Genomic DNA, 24960 nt, shown 5'->3' with positions numbered 1-24960 from the left:
ATGCCTGCAAAATTCCTTTTAATGAATGGGAGGGGGACGCCAAAGGGAACTCATGCTACTGCACAGGGAGTGATATGTAATTTTCATTAGTAACATCAATAATACTTTGATACAACACCTTTCATCCAGAAGCATCACAAAAGGCTGCATATGTCACATAAAGGCATCACATCACCCTCCCCTGAAATGCAGCCTGTAGCCACACCTGGGGTGGAACATCAAAAGCACTTAACAGCACTATTCATAACTATTAACAGTATTTGTCACTTCATTCTCTTACCCATCGTAAGATGGTAGACCCCAAACTTTTGATTGTGGGGAAACTTTTGTCTAACTTATCAAACTTTCAAGGCCCAAATTTCTTCTGCACATTCTGATGACCTTCTTCCAATTTTTTCATCAAAATGATTTAGCATTACAGCTCATTATACAGTTTAAAAATACAGACAGGAGTGTGCTCTCCCAAATTAATCCTCCTTTTTGACATCCTAACTGTTCAGTCAATGGCAGCTGTGTCTCAACTTACATCAGTCAGAAAAGTAATAAAGGTTTATTGCCACACTTGAAATAATGTTGCATATAACCATTACATTCACTTTAAACTTATGAATTTAATGAAAGTATGAAAGAAGTCTGACCACACTTGTAAATAAAAAAAATATCGCTGCTGATGGTAGCAGTGATATAAATGCAAATAACTGAATTCTGCTTTGGAACTGAAAATGAGATGATGTAAAGTCTTGACAAACAGGCCCTGTTCTTCAGTTATATCCTGAGATATGTTTACACTGCAATTAAAAACCTGTGGCTGGCCTGCGCCAGCTGACTCAGACTTGCAGGGCTTAGACTAAGGGGCTGTTTAACTGTGGTGTAGATGTTTGGGCTGGAGCTGGAGCACAGGCTCTAGGACCTTGCTAAGTGGGGGGTCATAAGAACAGCTGTACTGGGTCAGATCAAAGGTCCATCTAGCCCAGTATCCTGTCTACTGACAGTAGCCAATGCCAGGTGCCCCAGAGGGAGTGAACCTAACAGGTAATGATCAAGTGATCTTTCTCCTGCCATCCATCTCCACCCTCTGACTATAAGACAGAGTTGGCAGAAGAATTCTTGGATTTTTTTAATGGAGATATACCTATCTTATGGAACTGGAAGGGACCCTGAAAGGTAATCAAGTCTAGCCCCCTGCCTTCACTAGCAGGACCAAGTACTGATTTTGCCTAAGTGGCCCTCTCAAGGATTAAACTTACAACCCTGGGTTTAGTAGGCCAATGCGCAAACCACTGAGCTATCCATCTCCCCAGAACCCCTTAGCCTGAGCTCCAGAAGCCTGAGTCAACTTGCACAGGCCACCCGCAGGTGTCTAATGGCAGTGTTGACATGCCCTAAGAGTGCTCAGTGCAACTCAGGAAAGTGTGTGTACCATGGCAAGGAATTTCTCTTTGGTCCTGGTCTTCAGTTTCACTGCAACTACTTTGCAACCTGGGTCCAAAGTAGTGCTAAAGGTGTCTTAACTAGTAATGGGGGGATCATAACAGTACAGGTAGAGTCTAGAGTGACTTAGCGTCAGCATAGTGACTTGCATGCCATCCTCCGCATGGAAATTGGCATAGTTGAGGGAAAGGAGGGTGTGATGCTTCCCTATGGCTCCACAATCCCAAGCTGCCATAATACCCTGTGAAAATGTGGATGTCTTTTTAAGAGAACCAGATTAGTTTCACTCTAACCACAGTAAATTAGTAAATGCAGTGAATTAGTAAATGGATAATCACCTGAGGCAAAGGTAGCAGGATAAAACAGGAACCTCAAGAGAAGTTCAAGTTAGCTAGGACAAATCTGGAAAGGACACCCAAAGTCAGAGTTGGCTGCTCAGTCTTTTAGGGGCTATGGTCTTTTGTGATATTATTTATGCTGACTGTTGTTTTTTTAGTTTCTCTTCCCATAATGGAGAGCAGGGGTGCTGGAACAATTTGTATAATGTGGGTACTGAGAGCCATTGAACCAAACGTAAACCCAGTCAATGATGGAAACCACTTCAAGCCAGGGGGTGCGACAGCACCCCCAGTACCTCTATGTCCAGCACCTATGGTGGAGAGGACTAATACATTTTTAAAAATCAACCTGACTGACTGGGGCACCCTTATCTTCATAAGCTGATGCAGAACTTGGTATGCTCCTGGGGCTATAGAACAGCCTCAGGACTTCTCTAACTGACACTGGGAGGTCATACTGATGAACAGCCAGCCTAGGATCCAGGGAGGACAAAGGTCGCTTAAATCCTTGCATCCCGGCTGGGTTTTACCAGTGTTAGTGAGAGGAGCCTCACAGGTGCTCTAATTCAGTGGCTCTCAATCTTTCCAGACTACTGTACCCCTTTCAGGAGTCTGATTTGTCTTGCATACCCCCAAATTACACCTCACATAATAACTACTTGTCTGACATACAAATGCAATTGTCACAGCACACTATTACTGAATTAAGTGCATACTTTCTCATTTTTACCATATAATTATAAAATAAATCAATAGGAATATAAATATTGTACTTACATTTCACTGTATAGTACCGTATTTTCCGGCGTATAAGACGACTGGGCGTATAAGACGACCCCCAACTTTTCCAGTTAAAATATAGAGTTTGGGATATACTCGCTGTATAAGACTACCCCTCTTCCAACGCACACCAAAAAAAATTAAAAAAACATCAGATTTGATTTCAATATGGTAATTTTAATTCAAATGCTTATGACATGCAGGTACTTAGCAGGAAAACAGTCACTTATAAACATAAGGCTGTTTGTCATCAAACATGTAAACATAAAACAGTGCAAGTGGATTAAACTTTTCCTAATTCACTCTAAAGCTGAAAGGAAGGATAAGACAATAAATCCATGGGAGCTGCCATGCTGTTTGTTTTCTAAGCTGTCAACCAAACTGGAACTGATGATGATAGGAGGAAGATAACAAACAAGAGAGAGAGAGCAAGTGCCGGGCAAGTCCCTGGCGAGTTAGCAACGCCCATCATAACTGCAAGCTACGGTATTTTTACAGGTTTTGCTGGCGTGACAGTTTCCCTTTAAAAGCCTTCAAAATCCTCCTGTTCGTCATCTGATATCATAAGTACATCAATGACATCTTGTGATACATTTGTAAGGCAGTCATCGTATGGATCGAATTCCGTATCAGATGGTGTGGTCTCAGCTTCGGCTTCCTCTTCATCTTGCCACAAGTAGTCGTCCTCCATACCATCTAATGAATTTGATATGCCACACTTCTTGAAAGACTTGATTACTGTTTCTGCATCAATATCATTCCAGGCTTTTATGACAAACTTGCACAAAACATCCAACTGTGGAGCACGCATGTTTCCTCCTTTTGTGAATGACTTTTTGCCACTAACCATCCATTCATTCCACTGTTCTTGAATGCGATCTTTAAATGGCTTGTTTAGGCACACATCCAGTGGCTGTACCAACGATGTCAATCCTGCAGGAATAACTGCTGCATCTGTGTTTAGTCTTGCAAGCATTTGCTTGGTGCTGGGAGTTAAATGAGCCCTGAACATATCCCACACCAGTAGACTACATTTTTGAATAAGTCCACCTGGTCGCCTGCTCCATACATTATCAAGCCATAGCTTTACCCCTTCTTCATCCATCCAGCCTTTTTCATTCACATGTACAAAACAACCAACAGGGAACTTGAATTTCGGCATTGTTTTTCTTTTAAAAATAATCATTGGTCTCAGTTTGGCGCCATCAGCTGTGCATCCTAGTACCACTGTAAAACTGGACTTCTCATGTCCTGTTGTTTTAATTAAAATTGTTTTTTCACCTTTTTGATGGACAGTTTTATTTCCAACCATATCAAAATTCATTGGAGTTTCATCCATATTTCCAATACTACTTAACGCATAGCCATGTTTAGTGCGCTGTTGTATTACGTATCGATGGAAACTATTTACTTTGCTATCAAGATCTGCAGGTAATTTTGGGGCAATTTTCATCTTTTGCCTCAGTACCATATTATGCCTTCCCATGAATCTAGTACACCAGGATACAGTGGCCTTAAATCTGTTGCTGTGATCTGGGTTAGATTTGGCCCACTGAAGTGCAAACAAATGTATTTTATTTCGTGTCACTACATAACCGTTTTGGCGATGCTCATTCACCATGTCTGCTACATGTTTTTTGAGTTCTGGCCAATGTGGAGTGCCTCTTCTTAATGCACACTTACCCCCTGGCATACTCTTTAATGCTTTTTCATTTGCTTTCCAGTCCCGAACCATCTTTTCTGTTACTCCATATTGTCTTGCAGCAGCGCAGTTGTTATGTTCCATGGCAAAGTTTACAACTTTAAGTTTGAAACTGGCTTCATATTTCTTTCTTCTTGCTGGTGGAGCCATGATGGGGTTTTGACTGTTGGACATTTGTATACTGTACTGTATGTACTGGTGCTATACTGTATGAACAGGTACAGACACTGGTGCTGTACTGTATGTGGTACCCAGTATACAACAACCAGCCAATCACGGCAAGCGATGTACCTTACCGGCGATTGGCTGGTTGTTGTATACAAAGCCTGCTTGGATTGGTCAGCTCTCCCTGCCTGCCCAGCCCTCCCTGTCTCCAAGACTATCAGAGCGGTAGCGCAAACACGCCACTTTCACCCGTCTGGCCCGCCCTTGTATCCTATTACCTCCTTCTCTGCCTCTCAGATCTCGCACATGCGCGCCTGCGCCGCTTCACTGCAGTCCTCAGGAGCGAGATCTGAGAGGCAGAGAAGGAGGTACGGTAATAGGATACAAGGCGGGCCAGACGGGTGAAAGAGGCGTGTTTTTCTGGGCACAGCGCCGCTCTATCTCTTTTTTCCATACCCCGGGCGTCCCGGACGCCTGCAGCTTGCTCCGCCCTTCATTTACACCTTCCCGGTGAGGCGCCCCCTCACCTCGTCATCGGGCAGGGATGCGGCCGCGGCCGTTTTTGAGCTCCCCCCACCATATGCGGCGACCGCAGATTCTCCAGTCCGGCTCGGAAGTTTCAGCACCCGCCCTATAAGACGACACCCGGCGTATAAGACGACCCCCTACTTTTGAGAAGATTTTCCTGGGTTAAAAAGTAGTCTTATACGCCAGAAAATACAGTATATGGAACAGTAGAAACAAGTCATTGTTTGTATTGAATTTTAGTTTGTACGGACTTCATTAGAGCTTTTTATGTAGCCTGTTGTAAAACTAGGCAAATATCTAGATGAGTTGTATCCTTTGGAAGACCTCTGTGTACCCCCAGGGGTACATGTACCACTGGTTGAGAATCACTGCTCTAATTTGTACTGGCTGCCTGTATCCCCAGAAAGCTATTATGGCAACTGGGGATCGTTGAATCCTAAGGTCTCCCCTTCAGTGACACCAGCTACCAACAGGAGGGGTTTGGCATTGTACTTTCTATGAGCTATTTATACCCGGGTGATCCTGCCATGGCCAATTAGCCAGGTAGGCTATAAAGCAGGGGGAGGGATAGCTCAGTGGTTTGAGCATTGGCCTGCTAAACCAAGGAGTATGAGTTCAATCCTTGAGGGGGCCTCTTAGGGATCTGGGGCAAAATCAGTACTTGGTCCTGCTAGTGAAGGCAGGGGGCTGGACTCGATGACCTTTCAAGGTCCCTTCCAGTTCTAGGAGATAGGATATCTCTGTTAATTTATTTATTTGTTATTTAGCATCCCTAATAGTGCAAAGTAAAAGTAAGCCATAGCACAGTTGAGGATCTGAACTAAAGAGAAGTCATGTTCTATTGGCTAGTAACTTGTAAGTGGCTATGAGAATTTATTACATTCCACATTAATGAAATAGTGTGTCTAGGCTGGGCTTCATACCTTCTCATTTAATTGTTTTGGATGTTGAGATTAAAGGACATTACAGAAACTGGCTAAATAACAGCACCTATATAAAGTATGGTTAATCTCATACAAATTTTATGTGCCTTTTTATAGTGGTATAACATAAAATAATTTAAAATCAATAAGAATTTTTAACTAATAATTAATCCTTAATATTCCATACTGATTTTAAGAAAGATAAAATGGCCTTAAATATTATTTTTTTTAACCTGAAAAGTGGCTACTGTACATAGGCACTATTTTTGTTCCTGATTTCTATTCCAGATACAGAAATGCCAAACACATTTTTATGGGACACATTTTTGCAGAGCTGATATAGCTTATTTGTCATATATAAGCCAGGCTAATTTATTTTATTTTAAATCAAAACCAATGTGCATATAATGCTATTCCAGAGCTATCCAGCAAAAGGGAGAGGTTGTTTAACATTATATGAAAGTCCTTGAACTAGGTTAACATTTTGGGGGGAAAAGAGCACCATTTCTTTTCTGTGCGAAGCCCAAGATCGTTCCTCTCTCTCTCACACCTAGGCACATGACACAATCTAGATGACAAGATAATGCCACTTAACATGTAATCTGAGGGGTAAAAGTAAACAGGAGACGGAGGTGACTTTTTCATCATAAAATAAGAACTATTTTTTCAAAAAGCTATTAAGGCAATCATTGGGAAGCAGAACACACGGCAATAACTTCAGAAGGGAGGGGAGGATGGGACAGAGTGCACAGCACTGAATTATGTTAACACGCATAACCAAACTTGTAGGCAAAGCTAGTTTGTTAAGACAGCAGGAGTTGACACTGATTCTTTTCATTTTTTTTCAGATTATTAATACACTCTGAAACAACATGTATGCTTTCTCCAATACAATTTTATAGCACAAGGTGGTACTGCAGTGAGTCCTTGTTCACAGTTACGTCATTGAAGGCTATAGTGTCTTTTGAAGGGGTGGCTCGGGCAGCAGGGGCAGGGCAAGGGGCACAGTCCATGCACATGAGTCCAGAATGTTATAGGAAGTACTGTATAGATGACTTACAAGAACAAACATCTTGTTACTAAGGTCCCCATCCTGCAACTGGATCCACCACTGCAGAGCCCTGTGCCCCGCAAAGCCCCATTGGGGGTTTTGGGGGCCATGAATATATGGATTAAGTGGTTGGAAATCTTTGCAGAGGGCTCATGGAGGGACAGCAACTAGAGTTCCCATCTATATGGGAATGGTACACTAAAAATATGTAGGTTCTTATCTGTATTTCAAAAATTATCTATAGGTTGGAATAGGAGCATGCTCCTGGGTTGTGGGTGTTATGGTCACAGCATATACACTGAGGAGAAGATAAAACAGAGTTTCTAGAAGGTTGCAGTGTTACTCTACTTTATTTTTTAGAATTCAGAATGATAACCCACAAGAACCCTAGAACAGAGAGAGACAACACAGCTGCTCCCTAAAGCAGAGAGGCACAATTCCCCCCATCTTACTCTGGGCTGACTGGCTGGTTGCAAACTGACTGCTGCTTGATCCAGATTGCAGGCTTCCCTACAGAGCCCCTAGCATGCAAGCTGGACCAGGAAATTCCTGAGAACGTGAAATAATAGATCATAATTTTAACAGTTGTCAAAACAGCACAATGGTGACATTTTTCTTTCCTAAACTCCTTCAAAGGACTCAGCTTCTTGATTACTTAGGCTTTATGTAGGTTTCTAGTACTAGAGCTATAGGGAAGTGGAGCAGAAATCTCCTCCAATTTAGCTTCAACATATTTCAGTGAGTATTTACTGTAATGAAACCTCACTGTAAGCCATATCTCTTTAGAATGCCGCCTTTTATTCCATTGGTTGTCAGTTCCTCTTCTTTCAGGTTATGGATGAGGTGGGGGAACAGACTGTAGGGAGAATCCCTGAATTCCAGTATTTCTAGATATGCTCCCTTACTGAGAATAAAGCCTTCCTGGGCTGCACCCTCATTGCCCTGTCCCATCCCCCCCATATAAACACCGCTACTGACATTATCCCAATCACCAGGAGTGAAGGAAAATCATGACACTGTTCTTAAGGTGAAAAGGAGGTGGTTTGTTGCCAGCCAATCTTCCTAGTGAAACTCCATTTACAAGTGATCTTGGGTGGGGTGGAGTGGGGTGTGGGTGATAGGGATGGAGCAGACAGAGGCCTCCAGGGAGAGGCCTCCAGCTTCGTTTGAGAGGATTCCAGCATGTCTCTTGCCTTTGGTAGGCTTTCATATTGTAAACCATAATGTAACAGTTATTATCTGTCTGATCAATAAAACATATTCTAAGGAGTCCCTTAATGAGCATTTGTCATCTCCATTTAAAATCAGTAACATATTTACATAATGGAATTTAATTGAATTGTTTTCACACTGACACAAGAAATGGGGTTGTTTTAACAACTCAAATCCTTTAAATTTGGGAGCGGGGAGGGTTAATAAAGAACCAGAAAAATGGTAAATAAAATGGGAGCTTTTTATTACAAGTCCTCATTTTGCATCTTCATATTTTATGGATCATCTATCCTTTCAGCATTTATATGAATCACAGAACTAAAATATATAAAATATTTACATCCAGCTAAAAGAAACTTCTTGAAAATGTCTTGGCTCAATTTCATGGAAAAAATGAATGTTTGCTTCTAGAAAGTCAGGAGGAATAAGAATGGTACACTAAAAATATGTAGGTTCTTATCTGTATTTCAAAAATTACAACCTACGTGTATTGTCTTGAAAACATTCCTGGATATTTTAAAATGAGGTGCTACATTAATATCTTTGTTATATATTTATGCTGAATAAATTATTAAATAGTTTTGATTCTCTGGTAGCCAGGGGGAAAATATTATAGGCAGGGCTGATAATACCATGTTTTATTAAGGCTGTCTGACACTTCCCATTATAAGACCATGTTTTCTGTTGCTTATAAATTTACCAAACTTTAACTGTTCAGGCTGAAATTTTCCATGTCTGTATTAGGCCTTTTAAAAAAAAAATTCAGCCCCAAAATGGTTCAGCCATTTCTGAGAATAAAATTAGGGAAATATATGTTGTTTTGTCCATGTTAAAAAAAATGCAGGTGTCCTTTTTATTTATTTATTTTAATTTTTTTGAAGAGCTTTACTGCCCCTATCTCTTGGAAAATGGACTTGAAATTTGGCAGGGGGTTGTTTTTTGTGTCAGAGATATGCCTTTCCCTGTCTTGAAAATCCACTCCAATTTGGTAAAGTAATAAACCTTTGAAAATTGAAGTTCTCACATGCTCAGTAGAGACTTAGATTTTAGCAGCTAAATTCCTGGAAGATACCATTCACACTGGGCATGTTCCCGCCTGAGACTGAGCAGGACTTCCTCTGCAATTGCATCTCTGGGTTGCTGCAGGCTATGTTGGGACCAGGCACTTGAACTGAGAGCAGGGTCTCTTCGGTGTGCTCAGTGATCCCCCCACTGCTGGGCCCAGGCAATACTTTGCATTGACAGAGGGAAATGGACAAGATGACTGTATTGTTCAAGGCCTTTTTCTGTTGATAAAATCTTTAGGTGAATACGTGAATTATAGCCCATGTTAGAGATGGAGGGGCAGATTAATGTTTTGTATTTCCTTCGTTAGGTTTTGTTCTTATTTCCATCAGTCTTTCTCATCTCCTCTTGAAAACTATATTCTCATTATAAGGACATCCCTTGTGCTACTTAGTATTTTATTGCAATGTTACCTAGTCGAAATCTATGATGCTCTAGTGGTTTGGTTCAGCTCTCTCAATTTAGTTTACCAAGGAGCCATTTGTTCAGGGCTTTGTCTGTCTCTCTAGCTGTTCTAAGGTTGCAAAATTTGCAGCAGCACATTTGGAAATTGACTTTTTTGGGGGGAGGATGGTGGGAACGAATAAGAAACATGTTGAATGTCAAGGCTATAACTGCAACAGTGGATAATTTACACACTTGTTTCACGTACCATATGGTATCATTTTAATGGATCGATATTGCTGGTGATCTATGGCAAGTGTCAGGGCCAGCGCTATTACAGGACCTGATTCTGCAGGGTGTTCTGCTTTACACATCCATTGACTTCAAAGAGAGTTGAGGTTGCTCAGCACCTCACAAGATCAGGTCGATTGTGCTGGATAGTTTTTTCATCTTTGATTTAAGTATGAAATCAGCATAACTCATCATATCAATTGTAATACCACACATTACCAACATATAAAGGTACATTAATTTTCAATGTAGTGTTTATACCATGTCATGCACTAGTTTATATATTGGATTTAACTCAGCTTCAAATTGATTCTATTAGCTCCTATTAGCAATTGGGGAGGAAATTTGCCCAGGGTCCATTTCAACCCAATGTATTTATAGCTTAGTGTTTTACATTTGTAATCTAACAATTGAATTAGTTCCATTTAACTGGGAGCAGATGGAGTGCAATTATTGCCTTCCACATAAAAATAAAGAAGCCTGTCAATACTCATTAAATATAGATCAAGTCAAGGGTTACAGCAACTGCTTGTTTTTTTCATTAACGTAGTTCACTTTGAAATTGGCAATTAGAATTTGGAGAAATCATACAATCATATGCATAATGCATTTCTGGGATATCGACCTCGACTCCTACGTCTCATTTCAGTAACTGTGAAATTTGGGATATATAATTTATTTTGGTGGGGTTTTATTTTTTTAGCTACAAGATAAAATTGTTCCTGTGTAAGCACACTTGGAAGGTTACCGATATTAAAGTTCATGATGTTTATAAAAATTGAACGATAAGCATAGAGCCAAATTGGATTGTGTATTAAAGGAATATACACTGCTGCTATGATACTTTCCAAACTCATGGCATTGTAGCTTTAGCATTCAAGGGTCATATTACATTTAATGAAATTTTCAGTCCTTAGAAACTGTAACCACATTTCCCCTTGGGGAAGAATTTTCCCAGCAAGGAAACTGCTGCCAGCTGATTCCTAATATTGTTTTTAGACGATGAAGCTAATGTTACAGGTTTATGTTCCTGTTTCTGTTTAACTTGTTGGCAGTACCTGGATCCATAGAAATTTCATGAGAATGACTAAGAATGTGATGCACTGTATTATAAATAGATTACTTTGCATCTTGTAACATGAAAAATGGGTATAATATGCATTTTCTCCTACCCTCCAGACTCATGTCAAAGCCTGTTTGGATCTTCAAGGGTGGGATCTCTTGACAATAGGACTTGTATATGCAAAAAAGTTGCACCAGTTTAAGTTACGTGTGATTTTTAAACTGATTCAGTTAAGCCAGTGGAAAAAGCTTCATGGACACTCTCAATTTGTTTTAAAGCAGGCTTATTTGAATTTAGTTTAAATGAATTAGGAATTGATTAAAGCTAAGCCTGATTTTAAACCAAAATAATAGTGTACACACAGCCCTTTTACACTGGTTTAACTAAATCAGTTTAAAACCTGTGACCCAAGTACCCCTTAATGGCAACTGGCAAGGGGGTTATGGGAATATCTTGATTCTGATATGTACATGCTGGCTTACTAAAGAAAAACATATGAGGTATTAAATGAAAGCCAGGTCACACTAGTCCTTACTAACTATACGTATATTTCACAACAATATTATGTGAGAAGTTATGTGTATGTATACTGAAAATGTTGTTAAAGTCTGTATCAAGGCATTAGTCACCAGCAGAGGTGGAAAACAGGTTTTCCTCCAAACCAGAGGTAAGAAATGTTTCTCTCTGTTGGAATGTAAATTAAGCATTGGAAGCTAACACAGTGAATACCTATTTACATACAAAGTCAAATATTAATAACGAAATGTGAAGTCAACAAGAAAAACAAGCCATGGGTGATTATCCTGTCTGAGTACTGACAATGAACTTTGGGGGTATATGTGGGAGGCCAAGAAGACTCCCCCTCACTCTGAACCAACTGTAAATAAATTGGCAGTGGGTTTACATTCATGAAGATGGTCTCTCAGCCAACCTTGGTTGAAAACACTGAAAAAAGACTTTGGGTGAGATAATTTTTTTTAGACAGGAGCTAACCTGATAGTTACATTTAGTCTCTGGAAAGCATGTTATGGTTTTTATTGATATGTAACCATTTGTTTCCCCATATCCTTACTCACTATCTCCTGAATCTCTAACCTTTGATGTCTCCTTATTCATAGGGAAAACAAGTGCTGCGGTGTTAAGCAAAGTGCTGGTCCTGAGCTGAATCGCACAAGCTGGTCCTTTGGGGCCAACAGGCCTGATATTTCTGTGAATGGCCAGGGTCAGGGGCTGAATACCTCAAGAGAATGCTTCAAAGGGACTTGGGGTGCACCTATTGTTAACCTGCAAAGTGTAAGGGCTGGCTGAGCCACTCAAGCTCTCTCCTCTGGACTAACAGGCTGGTGGTGTTAGGGAGCTGACACTCAACTAAGAACAAGCAAGAATCCCTCACACTGATGGCAGGGGGTTAACAAAGTGACTCAGAGCCCTGGGTACTCAGAGAACCATCACAAAACCACTTTCAGTTAAACAATGTAACTTTTTCATGTGTTTTTCTTGGTTCACTTGCTTTGTTCACACATAGTACCTTTCTGTTTGTATCTTTGCTTCTGGTTTCAAGGCAAAATATTTCCATTTCCTTCAAGGAATCTTCTTTCACCCCCTCTTCCTTCTGGCTCCCCATTTATTTCATTTGCAGGACTTCAATCTCTTTCTAATACCCCTGGGAAGGAGTATGTATCCCCTTCAAGGGTGTATCTATGCAACAGCTGGGAGTGTGGGCAGACATACATGCGCTAGCTCTGTTTGAGCTAGCACTTAAAAATAGCAGCGTGATTGTTGTGGCACAGATGATGGTGGCTCGGGCTACCAGCCCGAGTACCTACCCGGGAGGCAGGAGGGATTGTAGCTAGCTCAAGCTGCTGCCCATGCCGCCATGGGCACACTGCTATTTTTCCATGCTAGCTCGAGCACAGCTAGCGTGTACATGTTTACCCATGCTGGGAATTACACCTCCCAGCTACTGAGTAGACATATCCTAAGGGACAGGCTGGAACCTATGGCAAGGACAGCCTGGGGTGTAATCAAGGAGGCTCTGCCCTGTTCTAGGACAGGGCTATTTAAACAGGAGCAGAAAGCTGGGACAGAGAGAGGGGAGTAGAAGCCATCCTGGCTGCAGCGGGTGGTGGTTTCTTTCCCAGGCTGTGGGAGTTTAGCCTAACCTGACTCACACTTGTTTTGTGACCTTTAAGTTAGGGAGCTCGGAACCAGGGTCCTGAGATGAGGACCTTCTGGGCTGCTTGTTATAATTGCTCCTGCCCTGAAACCTTATGAAATGAGGATATGCTATTTTGTTAGCATGTGTTGGTTTCTCCTTGCCCTGTGCTGTTAAAGTGAACCCACTGCTGCCCCAATTGGGGAAAATTAAGGCAGGGCCACACTGGGGCATGTGGGGATGGCCCATTCTTTACACCTCCTTTCGTCCGCATTTTCCAGGCCTCTATTTCTCTCTTTCTATACCCAGAGATTTTTGCAGTGCAGTGTTTTGTCTTTGCTCTTTTGCAGCTCCCTCTTTATAAGGCTTCACTTTCAGAATGACTTTTTCTCTGCTTGTGCACATTCTCAGAGCTGTGGGAAAATGTGCATTCTCTTGTGCTATGTCACATATAGGGATGGCTGAGATTGTAGAGCTGATGGTAGAAAAAAATTTCACACCCACAAAAAAACTTCAACAAAGCCCCCCTTTTTTTGGTCAAAAGACTCGTTTGCAATTTTTCAGATTTTCATTATAAAAATAAAAGGCCCAAAGTGTGCGCACACACACACACAAACTGGCAAAAGCCCTCATAAAATCCTTAAAAAGGGCATTTTTCACTGCAACTTCTATTTGAACCAAAGATGAAATATTTTTCATCATACTATATATATTAATGGAAAATGTTCAAGTAGCTCTGCTGAACTGGCTCTGTTCAATCATGACCGGTCTCAGATTGCTGCTTCTTGCCGGTTTCTAGCCTAACATGAACCTTCTTTATAAAAGGGATGAGATCAGAAAGAAAAAATGAAAATATGCACAGCCTTCTGCACATGCTTTTCCTGATGTTTACAAGAGTTTTCTTGAGTAGATTGCATTCAGTGGTGGAGGAAGACCACCTGGACAGTATCACCAAAAGATGCAGTTGGCTTCAGGGAGAGAGGGAAGTCCTTCATTTGAGAAAGGTATCTGGAGTTTGAGTGGCAGCCTGCTTTTGGAAATAGTGTGGGAACATCTTTGCTAATCAGAGATGAAGGGAATGGGGGATGAGGCTACTGAGTGGGGGGGGGAAGGAAAGCAGGGATCAGATCAGATACTTTGGGGTGATGGGGGGAGGGGCTGGAAAGCAAAGTAGTATGGATAAGAACCTGAACTTTTTGTGGTGTATCTGAATGTCTAATCCTTGTGAGAATTTGGCTGCTATTATGCATCATGAAGGGCTGATAGATATTTTAATAAGCCTTCAAGTTCATTCACTGCTATTAAATCACTCAACTATTTACAAAAAAGATAAATAGTACTGCTTGGAGGCACAGTGCTAAAAGAGAACAGAGGGAGAGTGACAAATTGTATGGACCTGGACCAGAGCAACTAGAAACTGCCTTCAGGCAGATTTCAAACCTAATTATAATAATGAATATCTACCCCCAGTGCTGGATTTCCATCATTGCAACAATACAAATTTGCATTTGTACAACTGTTTGCCTTCAGGCAATGTCTAAGATTTTAGCACTATACTCTGTCCCCCAAGGTTAGATTTCTTACATTTATGAAAAGATGGTCCTGACATTCCTCATTGTAGTGATTTGTATCACCAGAAGATAGATAACATTGGCTCTTCTTCCTTGTAGGATTTGTGCCTCTGGATCAAAGTTCTGTAATTATAGTGATATACTGTGTGGTAATTCCAAGGAGGATCTTCATTTTACAATGGTTAGCTGTATGTGGGATGGCAATTGCATTCTGGCTAGATGTCTGTCTTCATATCTAGATATATAGATAGATAGATATAGGAATAGAACCTTGAACTTTGTTTCTAGGATATTGTGCTTCAGAAAATATAACCTCTTTATTTTAGTGAGACCTTATTTATTTATTTCCTCAAAATATTTCAATATTAATTTCACTTCCAGCATATTCCGCAGGAAGTATTGCACCTTAGAAGGACCTTTTCCAAACCAAAAATAAACAAATATCTCTGGGTGGAAAAATTTAAATTATTTTATTTGCTTTAAAACTTTACAGATCATTTAAATAACAAAAGAGAAAAATAATAAATGTTTGTGTCTGCAATTATAGTTATCCTCTGTTGGTTTTTCCCAGAAGGGTTGGGGGATCAAAAACACGTTAAAGAGTTTTCTTGCCTAAATAGTTGGGGAAAATATTTTCCATTTTGTTTTGGGGTATTTTTAGCTCATATTTGCACACTACAATTGGAAGTTTGTGAAGGAGAAACCCTAGATAAAGATATCCTTACTGGGGTTTTGTGATTGTTTTAATTCTGTCACGATAAATAGAACACGCCCGGAAAAGGGGCAACTATTTCCCTGACAGGCAGAGCACTGAATATGTGATGTCTGCTTGCAGGCCATAGTGTAAAGCCATATATGGTGTATCCAGCAGTTTTCTTCTGGTGTCACTTCCACTGGTTCAAATTTGGTGGGTATGTAATAGAGTTTATGTGGTTCCAGATGGGACTAGACTGACCTGTATTTGAAAGAACCTGAAATCTGCACAATTAAGTGTTTTAGTTTGGGGTTTAGGATTGAGAAATGATTTCTCTCTGTCTACTGCATGAGGTAAGTATTCAGGAGAAGGAGGACATTGTAAGTAAGGAGTTCTGAATTGTTTCAAAGGGTTTCCTTTTGTTAGAGTTTCTAGCCATGCAATATATGGCGGAAGTGCTTCAAGTACCAATGTCTGAGTTGCAGATAAATTGTGATTGCAGGGGACAGTGGCACAAACTGTTAGTGTTGCCAAGATTCAACTTTTTTATGAGTCTCATGATATATATTTATCTTAAAGCCCCAATTCCTGGGGCCTTCTCTATGAGAATCTTCCAGCCCTCATGATTGCAGAGAAAATCTTGAAAATGTGACCATTAAAGACTCACAAAACAGAAGGCAAATAAACCCCCCTAATTTATTATTTTTAAAAATCGTGTTTTTTTATTTTTATTAAAGTCAATCTTATGGGTTTAGAACAGTTGAGGTTGGTAATACTAGTGTTACACCTTTCTTGTTCTAGGGATAGGAACGGGGGATGGCTGAAAATAAGGAGACAACTTCGACCTCAAATTCTGGCATGGCTGGTGTCCTGCCTTACAGCCTGTGGTGTTGCTCCCCAGCTGGGGAAAATGCGGTGCGGGGAGAAATCTTAGTTATGCTATGAAACCAGATTATTTCTGTGTTTGTGCTGATGGAGGCTGCCTTTGTTGCTAAGGAACATTTTACAGTGCTCTAAGTTTCAGATTTTATGACTGAAGTAGGGCATCCTTATGAACATATAGCAAACTTGTTCCTATGCTATAAGCTGTCGCATATTCTTGAAGATCTTTTAAAAAATGCTTCCAAATGTCAGAGAGCTCTCTAAGTAGGATGACAATGTCACATACTGATTTTAATTTGAGGTCAGTGTAATAAATACTTGATGATGATTAAAGTAAGGGCAGAACATCAAACTTTTGTAAAGTCTGCCACAGATATCATCAATATATTTTCTGAATGGACATTGATTCTTCACGTACCATTAAAGCATCAAGGTGGTGGATTTGTCAGCCAGGCCTGTGACTTTAGATAAAGAGGTTCTTGTTGAAGCATGAATTTATGTTCTTAACTTTTTAAACATGACTTTTTTTTAATGCTCAGGAATGGTCCAGAATTCCAACCGTGATAGGCTTTGAGGCTGAAGTTCTCTGAATAGCCATAGAGCAGGTACTGCATATGTATGAGCAATACAAGCTTTCCAACAGAGCTCAGCTAATGTTTTGAGGCTGCAAAAACTCTTGTTCTTCTTTTTGCGGATACAGACTAACACGGCTGCTACTCTGAAACCTGTCGTTTTGAGGCTGGTATGGCGAGACCATTTCTAGAGGAGGGACCTTTCCAGTGAGACTACAAGGGACAAATGGAATTATCGCTTGTGATGGCCTTTTCAGTAGTGTGGGCACTTGACCCCTGGGAACACCCACTCATTTCACAGAGCCCACTGAACACTCTTCAGGTGACAGTTCTATTTTGTCACTGTTGATCTGCACCAGACTCAAAAAGCTCAAGATCCCAAATCCCTAGCCAGTTCCTCTGCTATGGCTTTGATTAAGGGCTTGTCTACACGGTGCATTACTCCACACTAGAGGGGTGTAAATTCTCATGTGCACTAGCACGTGTTAATATAGTATTGTTTGAAATAGGACAATATTAACGCACATAAGGGGCCTTCTGGTGCATGCCAGAGGGGTCCATATGGGCCATTTAGTGTGCAACATGCTAGTGCACTCTAGAATTTATACCCCTCTAATGCAGACTAAGGCTCCGGGTAGACAAGCCCACAGATTTGACACACTGCACTTTGGGGAGCTGAATCCATGGACAAAGTTGTCCAACTCTGAGAAGATATTGAGAACACATGCTTTCTAGGTATGGATACCTAATACAGTACTATACACCCAAATGTAATACTTGTGGAGGACAATAAACCTATTGGAATCAGAAATGGGAGGGTGTTAAAAATGTAGCTAGTTCTGCTGTATTTGTATAGTTGCCAACAATTACTTTATGCTGATGCTCAGAGAGCTGTCCTAGTGTTATTTCACTGAAGAAAGTGCTACTTGTAAAAGACAGAACTTCACCGTCTGACTTCACACCAGGGAGTGCACTGCTTTCTAGAACAGTTCAAGATGGGACCATTGACTGGCTCATAATACTCAAATCAGAATATAGCACCTACTTGTATCTTCTGTCCTCCAATCACATTTCATTTCAAATGATCCAGCAGATCAGAATGTCTGGTTAAGCCATCTTAATTATTTAAATTTTTCATTTACTTATTGGAGGGGAAGAAATAAACATGTACGTAATATTGCTGCTATCAGCCTTGTTGTATGCTCACCTTCTTGGTTCTCCTTGGCTGTTTTTCAGAGAACAATCCAGTCTGTAGCACAAGGCTGATCATTTTACTGCAGCATATATGTGACTGACAGACTAAATTAATAGAGTTACAATATAATACTTTTTTCATGTGGAGAAATTTCACAATGTGTAAAAGGGAAATAGGTCCTAAAAATGAAGGGCTAGGTCCTTTGTTGCTGCTGAAGAGCACCTTGTGCAGCTCACAAAGGAGGGTCAAAATGGTGCAAGGTCACTTTTGCACTCCTCAGTCCTGAGCTGGCTGTGTAAAAGGTTAGTTCCCCTGCATCGAGGCTGCAGGCAGCTCTAAGTTACATAAGCTGTTAACACCCACAAGGGCAGTGCTTAATTTGTAATGAAAGAGGTGCTGGGCGCAAGCAATGATTTAGTTTCATAACTAATGCAGCAAGCCCAAAGGTGGTGGGGCTGTGAACTGCCAAGCCTAGAATTGCTGAGGCTCAGCCTTGGCAAGCCCTGGCACAAATTAAGCACTCTGCCAGGGACAAAATATAGCCAGAAATCATCTGGGCATCAAGGTAGCCAGGGTCATGCCCCTTACATCAACTGAATGGGGAGGAGATGTCATAGAAGCTTCTTTTTTGAACTAGATGATCTTCCTGCAGCATGATGACCTTCCTGTGGCCGGTAACACAGGTGTTAGAGTTGCTTCCTCCCAACAGTCTGGCATAAAGCAGCCACAGCACAGGATTTGAGCTGAAAATTTAACATAGTGAGCCTTTTCAGAGGGCGAGTTCCGAAAGTGGGAGGTCATGGAGGGGCAGTGACATGGTTGTTCAACTAGTAACACTATACCTAGGTTGTGATGACAACCATCTTGGGCTCTTGCTTTGTTTTTTTTCAATGTTTGTTGAAAACTGGATATATTATTATGATTGCTTATTGTATTCTCCCTCGTGGCCACTAATATTCCATCATCCTGGTCTGCTTTGGCTGCCCATTTGGGGGAAAAAAATGACCTGTGAAGTGGTAAAAGATATTTCAATGTGAAAATAATTTTGTTGTTTGGCAGAACAAATCCCCCTGGCATTTTGTCATTTAGGATGTCAGGTTATTATGCTGAATTATGTTGAATACATTATACAACTATATGACTCACTTAAATGATGAGTACTTAAGACAGTATATTGTATGTTACCTGCTGAAAATAGTTCTATCTCTAGTGACAGCACACTTTATGGCTTAGCAACTGAGATTAAATACGGAGAAGACAGAGATAAACTTTCATGTAGAATGTTATAAACCTGTTGAGACACAGCGATCTGAAGACCACCCCTTTGCTTTACAAATGGTCAGGGTTATAGCTGTTCAACTAGGTCTTTATTTCTGAGGTGAGAATGACTAGTAAAGAGGTTACTAAACTGTGGCCTGCAGGGCACAATTGTTTGGCCACGGAGCTGGCTGGTCCTTTACGTCTGGTTCTCCTTGCTTCTAGGTGCTAGATCACATTTCTCCCCTCCCCCGCCCCCTCCCCTTGCATTAACTTTTTTCCTAGTCTTACTTTTCCATATAAACAATTCCATATAAACATCACCACAAGGGTATTACTGGGTTACCAATGGGAAGGAAGGTGGTCCACACAACAATGAATGCGTATATAAAAACTTAGAGACAAGGTGGATGATGTAATATCTTTTATTGAACCAACTCCCGTTGGTGAGAGAGACAAGCTTTCGAGCTTACACAGAGCTCTTTTTCTGAGGTGAGAATACCCCTAACTGGAGCTGAATTATCTGTGCTTTCCAAGTGACTGAACGTCTGCCCCACCATCAAACCTGATACCACTATCCTTATGTTAAAACTTCACACAGATTAAAGACAGTCGACTCCTCAATCAGTGCTGTTCTTCAAAGGCTCTAGAGTGTGTAAAGGGAATTTGGCTTTGGCTATGAATGACTTGAATTTTATTTTTTAAGCTTGGTGACTTCTGCCGGAGTGAACAGTGATCTATGGGAACAAATCAGCTAGCCACAGCAGCGGGGTTATTGGACTTCTTCTGTTTATAAAGCTGAATGTCATTTTGTCCACATTTGTTGAGCTGATCTAGACTTACGGCTCATTTGTGCCATGTACGCTCAACCCAGTACTGCACTGCCCCGGGGGGATCATACACATTGCTGCACCGCTTCATAGGTGCAGCTTACTTTCTTCCCCTCCCTCAGGAGCTGCCCAGCTCCATTGGACAACACATAGGGGCAGAGGAGCCACAGCTAACCCTCATCTCCATTCCTCTTTGCTCCTGGGGCAGCGATTGTGCCTGGTCCTTACATGGATTCGTGAAAAATTTGGTTTGCTGCTATTTGTGGGGTCATATTGTTCATTGTACACAGAAGGGTATAGTTCAAGAACATTATTTATTAGTTATTCTCTTGCTTAAAAATATGCAATCATTCTCTCAGGGGGGCAGAAGCAATGCCATGTGACTAAGGTGACCAAATTAAATGTCATGCATAGTAAGCAGCCAAAGTGAATAGTATTGATTTAGTTGGGAATTGGTCCTGCTTTGAGCAAGGGGTTGGACTAGATGACCTCCTGAGATCCCTTCCAACCCTGATATTCTATGATTCTATGTGCAACAACCTGTAGGCTCACATTTGTTCAAATGAGCTATCTGGAGAATACCTGTGAATATCCAGTATGTTTGCTCAAATTAGAAATGATTCACAAAGAGAAGGTCAAAATCAAAACAACCCCAAAGTAGTTCAGTTGACATCATCTTTTGAGCCCATATACAAGCATGCCTCAGGTTACTGCATGATATGTGGATATGGTATACAAATTCTCATTCTCCATAGATCAGTCACTTGTCATCACTTTGATATTAAAATCAATGCTGAATTTATTTGCTACATCTCTACAGTTCATGCATAATGCTCTTCATAAATTACTTATACTTAAGCATTGCTGCCAGATTACTTCAAGAAAAGACACAAAAGGCTTCAGGAATATTGCTAACTATCTGATGATACTATGTGTGCCTATGTTGTTTACTTATCTGACATTTTTGCCAGTCATCAGGCAATAATTCCAATCAATGAGTTAATGATATACACTTGGCTTGCATAGTAATGCAACCAAACAAGCCCGCTAGTCATAAAAGAAGTGATGCAATTTAGTTACATATTTTCCAAGGACACACTGATATATGGCTCAGATGTAACTTCCTCACTCAGACCATATTTCGTTAGAGTATCAAACTCTAAACACGTGCAACTCTAGAAAATAAAGTTTTAAAGCAAGATGTGTAAGCATGGCTTTTTATGGACACTTCTTGGCCAGTATTAGCTTGCTGCAATAGTTCTCTTCAAAGTGGAAGCCTGGATGTAGCGTATCCAATGAACAAAGTCAGCTTCTGTTGTTTGTGGTGTTCTCTCACTCTTCAAATTGTTCAGTCATCCACAGGACATGACTTCCAATGTGCCAATGGATCCTCTGTTCCACCTAAGGAAGCGTGGAATTTCACCAACCAGTGCGAAGACAGCAGTGATGAAAAACATTGTAAGTAGCTCTCGGTGGGCTTCATCAGAAGTGAAGTAAAGTTTTTTTTGTAGTACAGTTTGGTAGCTTTACTTATAAAATAACTAGCAGTGAACAGAAGGGCACAGAATTTCATTTTGGATGAAACTTCATGGAATTGTAGTCCATCTATTGTTTTTCTTTTGCTCAAATGTTACCTGCTTAAATTTCAATTTATATCCAAATCTGTATAACTTTAATGGATTTTTCTTATTCAAGGTACGTCACTAGATGAAACTTCCGCCCAACCCTGCTTTCCTTTAATTCACAACTGCTTATTAGAGTCAAAATGTATTAAATGTTAGCTAGATACAAACTTTTCCCCTGGAATTCAGGTCTGCTCTAAAAATAATTTTGTGAAAGAATTTTGGTAAAAATCTTTGTTGCAGGTCCATGAAAGTTCAGTAATAAATGCTTGTTTTGTTTCGGTACAGGAATAGTGATCAAAGTAACACAGCTAGAGCTCACACAAAGTGCTAAGTGAGCAAACAAATACAAAAAAAGTTATGAATTTATACCTTTGGCTTAATAACTTGAGATGTCATCAATGTGGCTGTGGTCAACTAGCCCTAAAACAGCCATCCAGACAATCTGAGTCCTCAAGCTAGCTGCAATTACCTCGTTGAACTGAATTTACAGCTGACATTTACCTTTGCTATAACATTAAGCTACATTTCAACGTACATATAACAATGCCCAGCACAAGAGTTCTGTTCCCTGAGAACCCTATTCCTGGACCACAAGAAGGAGTTTGGATTTCCTGAATTTTGTGATTTTTAACTTAGAACCTGGAGGCATTTAAGTTTTTACCAGAGACTACCTTGTGGCAGTAGCTCCAGAAAACAGATGTTCACGTTAGCAGGTTACAGGCTTAGAAATGTGTATCCTGCAGACATAACCCACTTCTATCTTCCTGCTCAACCAAACCAAAGGTTAAGCATTCTGTATGCAGTATCATGGTACAGTAGACAGGATTATGAATTACCAGACAGAAAATTAAGTCCACTGAACCCCCTCACAAATGCAGTGCCAAGCATGTATCTTGGTAAGTTTCAACATAATAGCAGTTTGAACCCAAGGGATGTTTGTATGTTATGTCCAGCTGTACCTGAAAAGCTCAGTTTGACTATGTAGTATATATGGTCCCTGGCTGCTGTTTCCTCTACAGAAGAATATTTCCTCCAGGCAGATAGGTCACTGAAAGACACTCTCTGCTACATTGGCAGAATGTACAAGAAAACATGCTTTTTAGTTAATTTCTATGGCAGTTCTTTACACACTCTTGTTCAGCCCTATGCATAATTGTGCTACAGGAGAATCATTCATGTGAAAGCAGGAGAGGGAATCAGAGACCCCAAAAGACTCTTCTATAAAAATTATATCACAGGCAGCAGGGAACAGATCTAAAGAGGAAACAGACTTGAATTTAAATTAGAAATGGGAGAGCCACAAAATTGGAAATCTGGATTTCAAACAGGGTTTGGGAGCGTCTGAATCTGAAGAGTTAGATCAGATTTGTCTACACGTGGAAGCTATCACAAAATAAATTAGTGTGTGAATTTAAAGTGCAATACTTATTCCTCACTAGCTATCAGTGCTGACAGTCTTATTCCACACTAAAAGTGCCTTTGTGTGGATTAAGCTAAATTGCATAAAGGGACTTTAACATGAATAAGTGTGTCCACGTGGACAAAAGAGCTATTCTGGACTGTTCCCTTTGTAGACAAGCCCCAATTGTTAATCATAAAATTCAGATGCAGATCTGGGTTCTGATTTTGAAATATAGCCCTATCATTGCCCACTGACAATCAGGGCTGTTTAGCTCAGACAAAAACACGGAATCTGGTCTTTTGCTTAGGCCTCAAAACTGCACTCTGATGTGAATGGATGGACCCCTGTGCCCACACAGAGCTCCACTGATTTAATTTGGTCTCTATAAGGGGATTAAGGGTTTTATCTGCATGAATCAGATTCTAGGACTGGAAGCTCAAATATTATACTTTTATCACCATTTTGGTCTCATCTTTTCTCTTTCACATCTGAGCTGTTTGTGCCTGAGAGAGAGTGGGATAAATTGTATATATATTGTATTTTGAATCACCTTTAAGCTGTGAGCTTCTATTGCAAAATATTCACTGGGGGAAAATGATAAAACTGCTCTTTTTAAAAAAATATTGCATTCCCAAGATAGCACTCTTGAAAATAATATATATACTGTATGTGTGTTGGCTAAACTTTTAACTCTCCAAAAGCACTCAAAGAGCCATTAAAAATATACACATTATTTTCACTGGAAGTGTCTTTCTTTGTTGAGACAGTATCTTATTACCAAAAATTCTTTAACAGTGTGATGCAGTGTCTCATGTTTCTAGAAAGATTATCAAAATTAAATAGACACAGTTCAACTTGAAATGTAGTTTGTTTCTCTGTTGAGAGTTAGACAGATTTTTTAACTTCGGGATGGCTTTAAAGACTTTGTTTTGTTAATAACACTGCAAAACAAACACTGAGAAAAATATGTTTAGAACTACCCACACATTTCTTCCTCCTCCTCTCCGCTCCCCAAGCAGTAACTTTATCTGCGTAAATTTATCTTCCAGCAAATTACATTGGACAACTTTCAAGTTAGATGTTCTGTGAAAATAAATAGAACTGATCTTTTAAATAATAATCATGAGTGATCAAGAGTTTTAATTTAAAACAAAAGAACTGTGCTTCTTATTCTAACTTGTTCACATTTTAATTTGATTTTTCACCTCTGGGAAATCTCCTGAGATAAGATTGAGTGTGATTCAGTTTATTTTATATAATAAGGCAACTATGCTCCAGCAGTGTTTGTGGTAATGAACCATTGGCATTGCTCTTCAGCCACTGAGAGATATATCACATTATCAAAGATGAAAAGAGCAGCAAAAAATTAGCTGCTGGCTCAGCTAATCTATACATTAATCTACACCACAAATGCCTAAGCCAGTGCTGTCTGCTCCCTCTTTTGCACCTCATAACTAATCATTGTGTTGCATTGATGTGGACACAGAAAGAGACATGCCCACCATAGTATGGTTGAATGCAGAGGATGCAACTGTGTTTAAAACTGTTACCCAATGGTGGTGAGCCTCCTCCTCCCCTCTCCCCTCCCCCCCAAATTACTGTTCCATTGTGGACCAAAACTGGCAGCAATGGTCCTGGCTTCTACAACCCTGAAAATGGATATGAAAGCCTCTCTGGGACCCTGATTGAAGCCAGCCATGATCCACTCCCATCCTCCATGCTGGAGGTAAGAGAGACAAGATGAGGTGAACCACATGCTGCGTGAGACATAGGAGATACCCTCTCACTGTGCATTGTCATGCTGTAGACCAATGCCCAAGCAGCCCATTGCATTAAAGGGACTT

General features: G+C 40.5%; 1 protein-coding gene across 1 annotated transcript in view; it reads left to right on the top strand.

Annotated features, from left to right (window-relative positions):
• Nucleotides 1-16769: 16769 nt before the first annotated feature.
• Nucleotides 16770-24960, top strand: part of MALRD1 (MAM and LDL receptor class A domain containing 1) — a 423509-nt gene continuing 415318 nt past the window's right edge. The window contains exons 1-3 of the mRNA XM_065582996.1: nt 16770-16840; nt 16936-17129; nt 21442-21547. Of these exons, the coding sequence (XP_065439068.1) occupies nt 17034-17129; nt 21442-21547 (202 nt within the window). The 5' untranslated portion in view covers nt 16770-16840; nt 16936-17033. The remainder of the gene's footprint in view (nt 16841-16935; nt 17130-21441; nt 21548-24960) is intronic.

The sequence above is a fragment of the Chrysemys picta genome, chromosome 2, assembly GCF_011386835.1.
Source record: "Chrysemys picta bellii isolate R12L10 chromosome 2, ASM1138683v2, whole genome shotgun sequence".
NCBI lineage: Eukaryota > Metazoa > Chordata > Testudines > Emydidae > Chrysemys > Chrysemys picta.
Note: the sequence above shows the minus strand (reverse complement) of the source record. Positions and strands in the feature narration are given on the sequence as shown.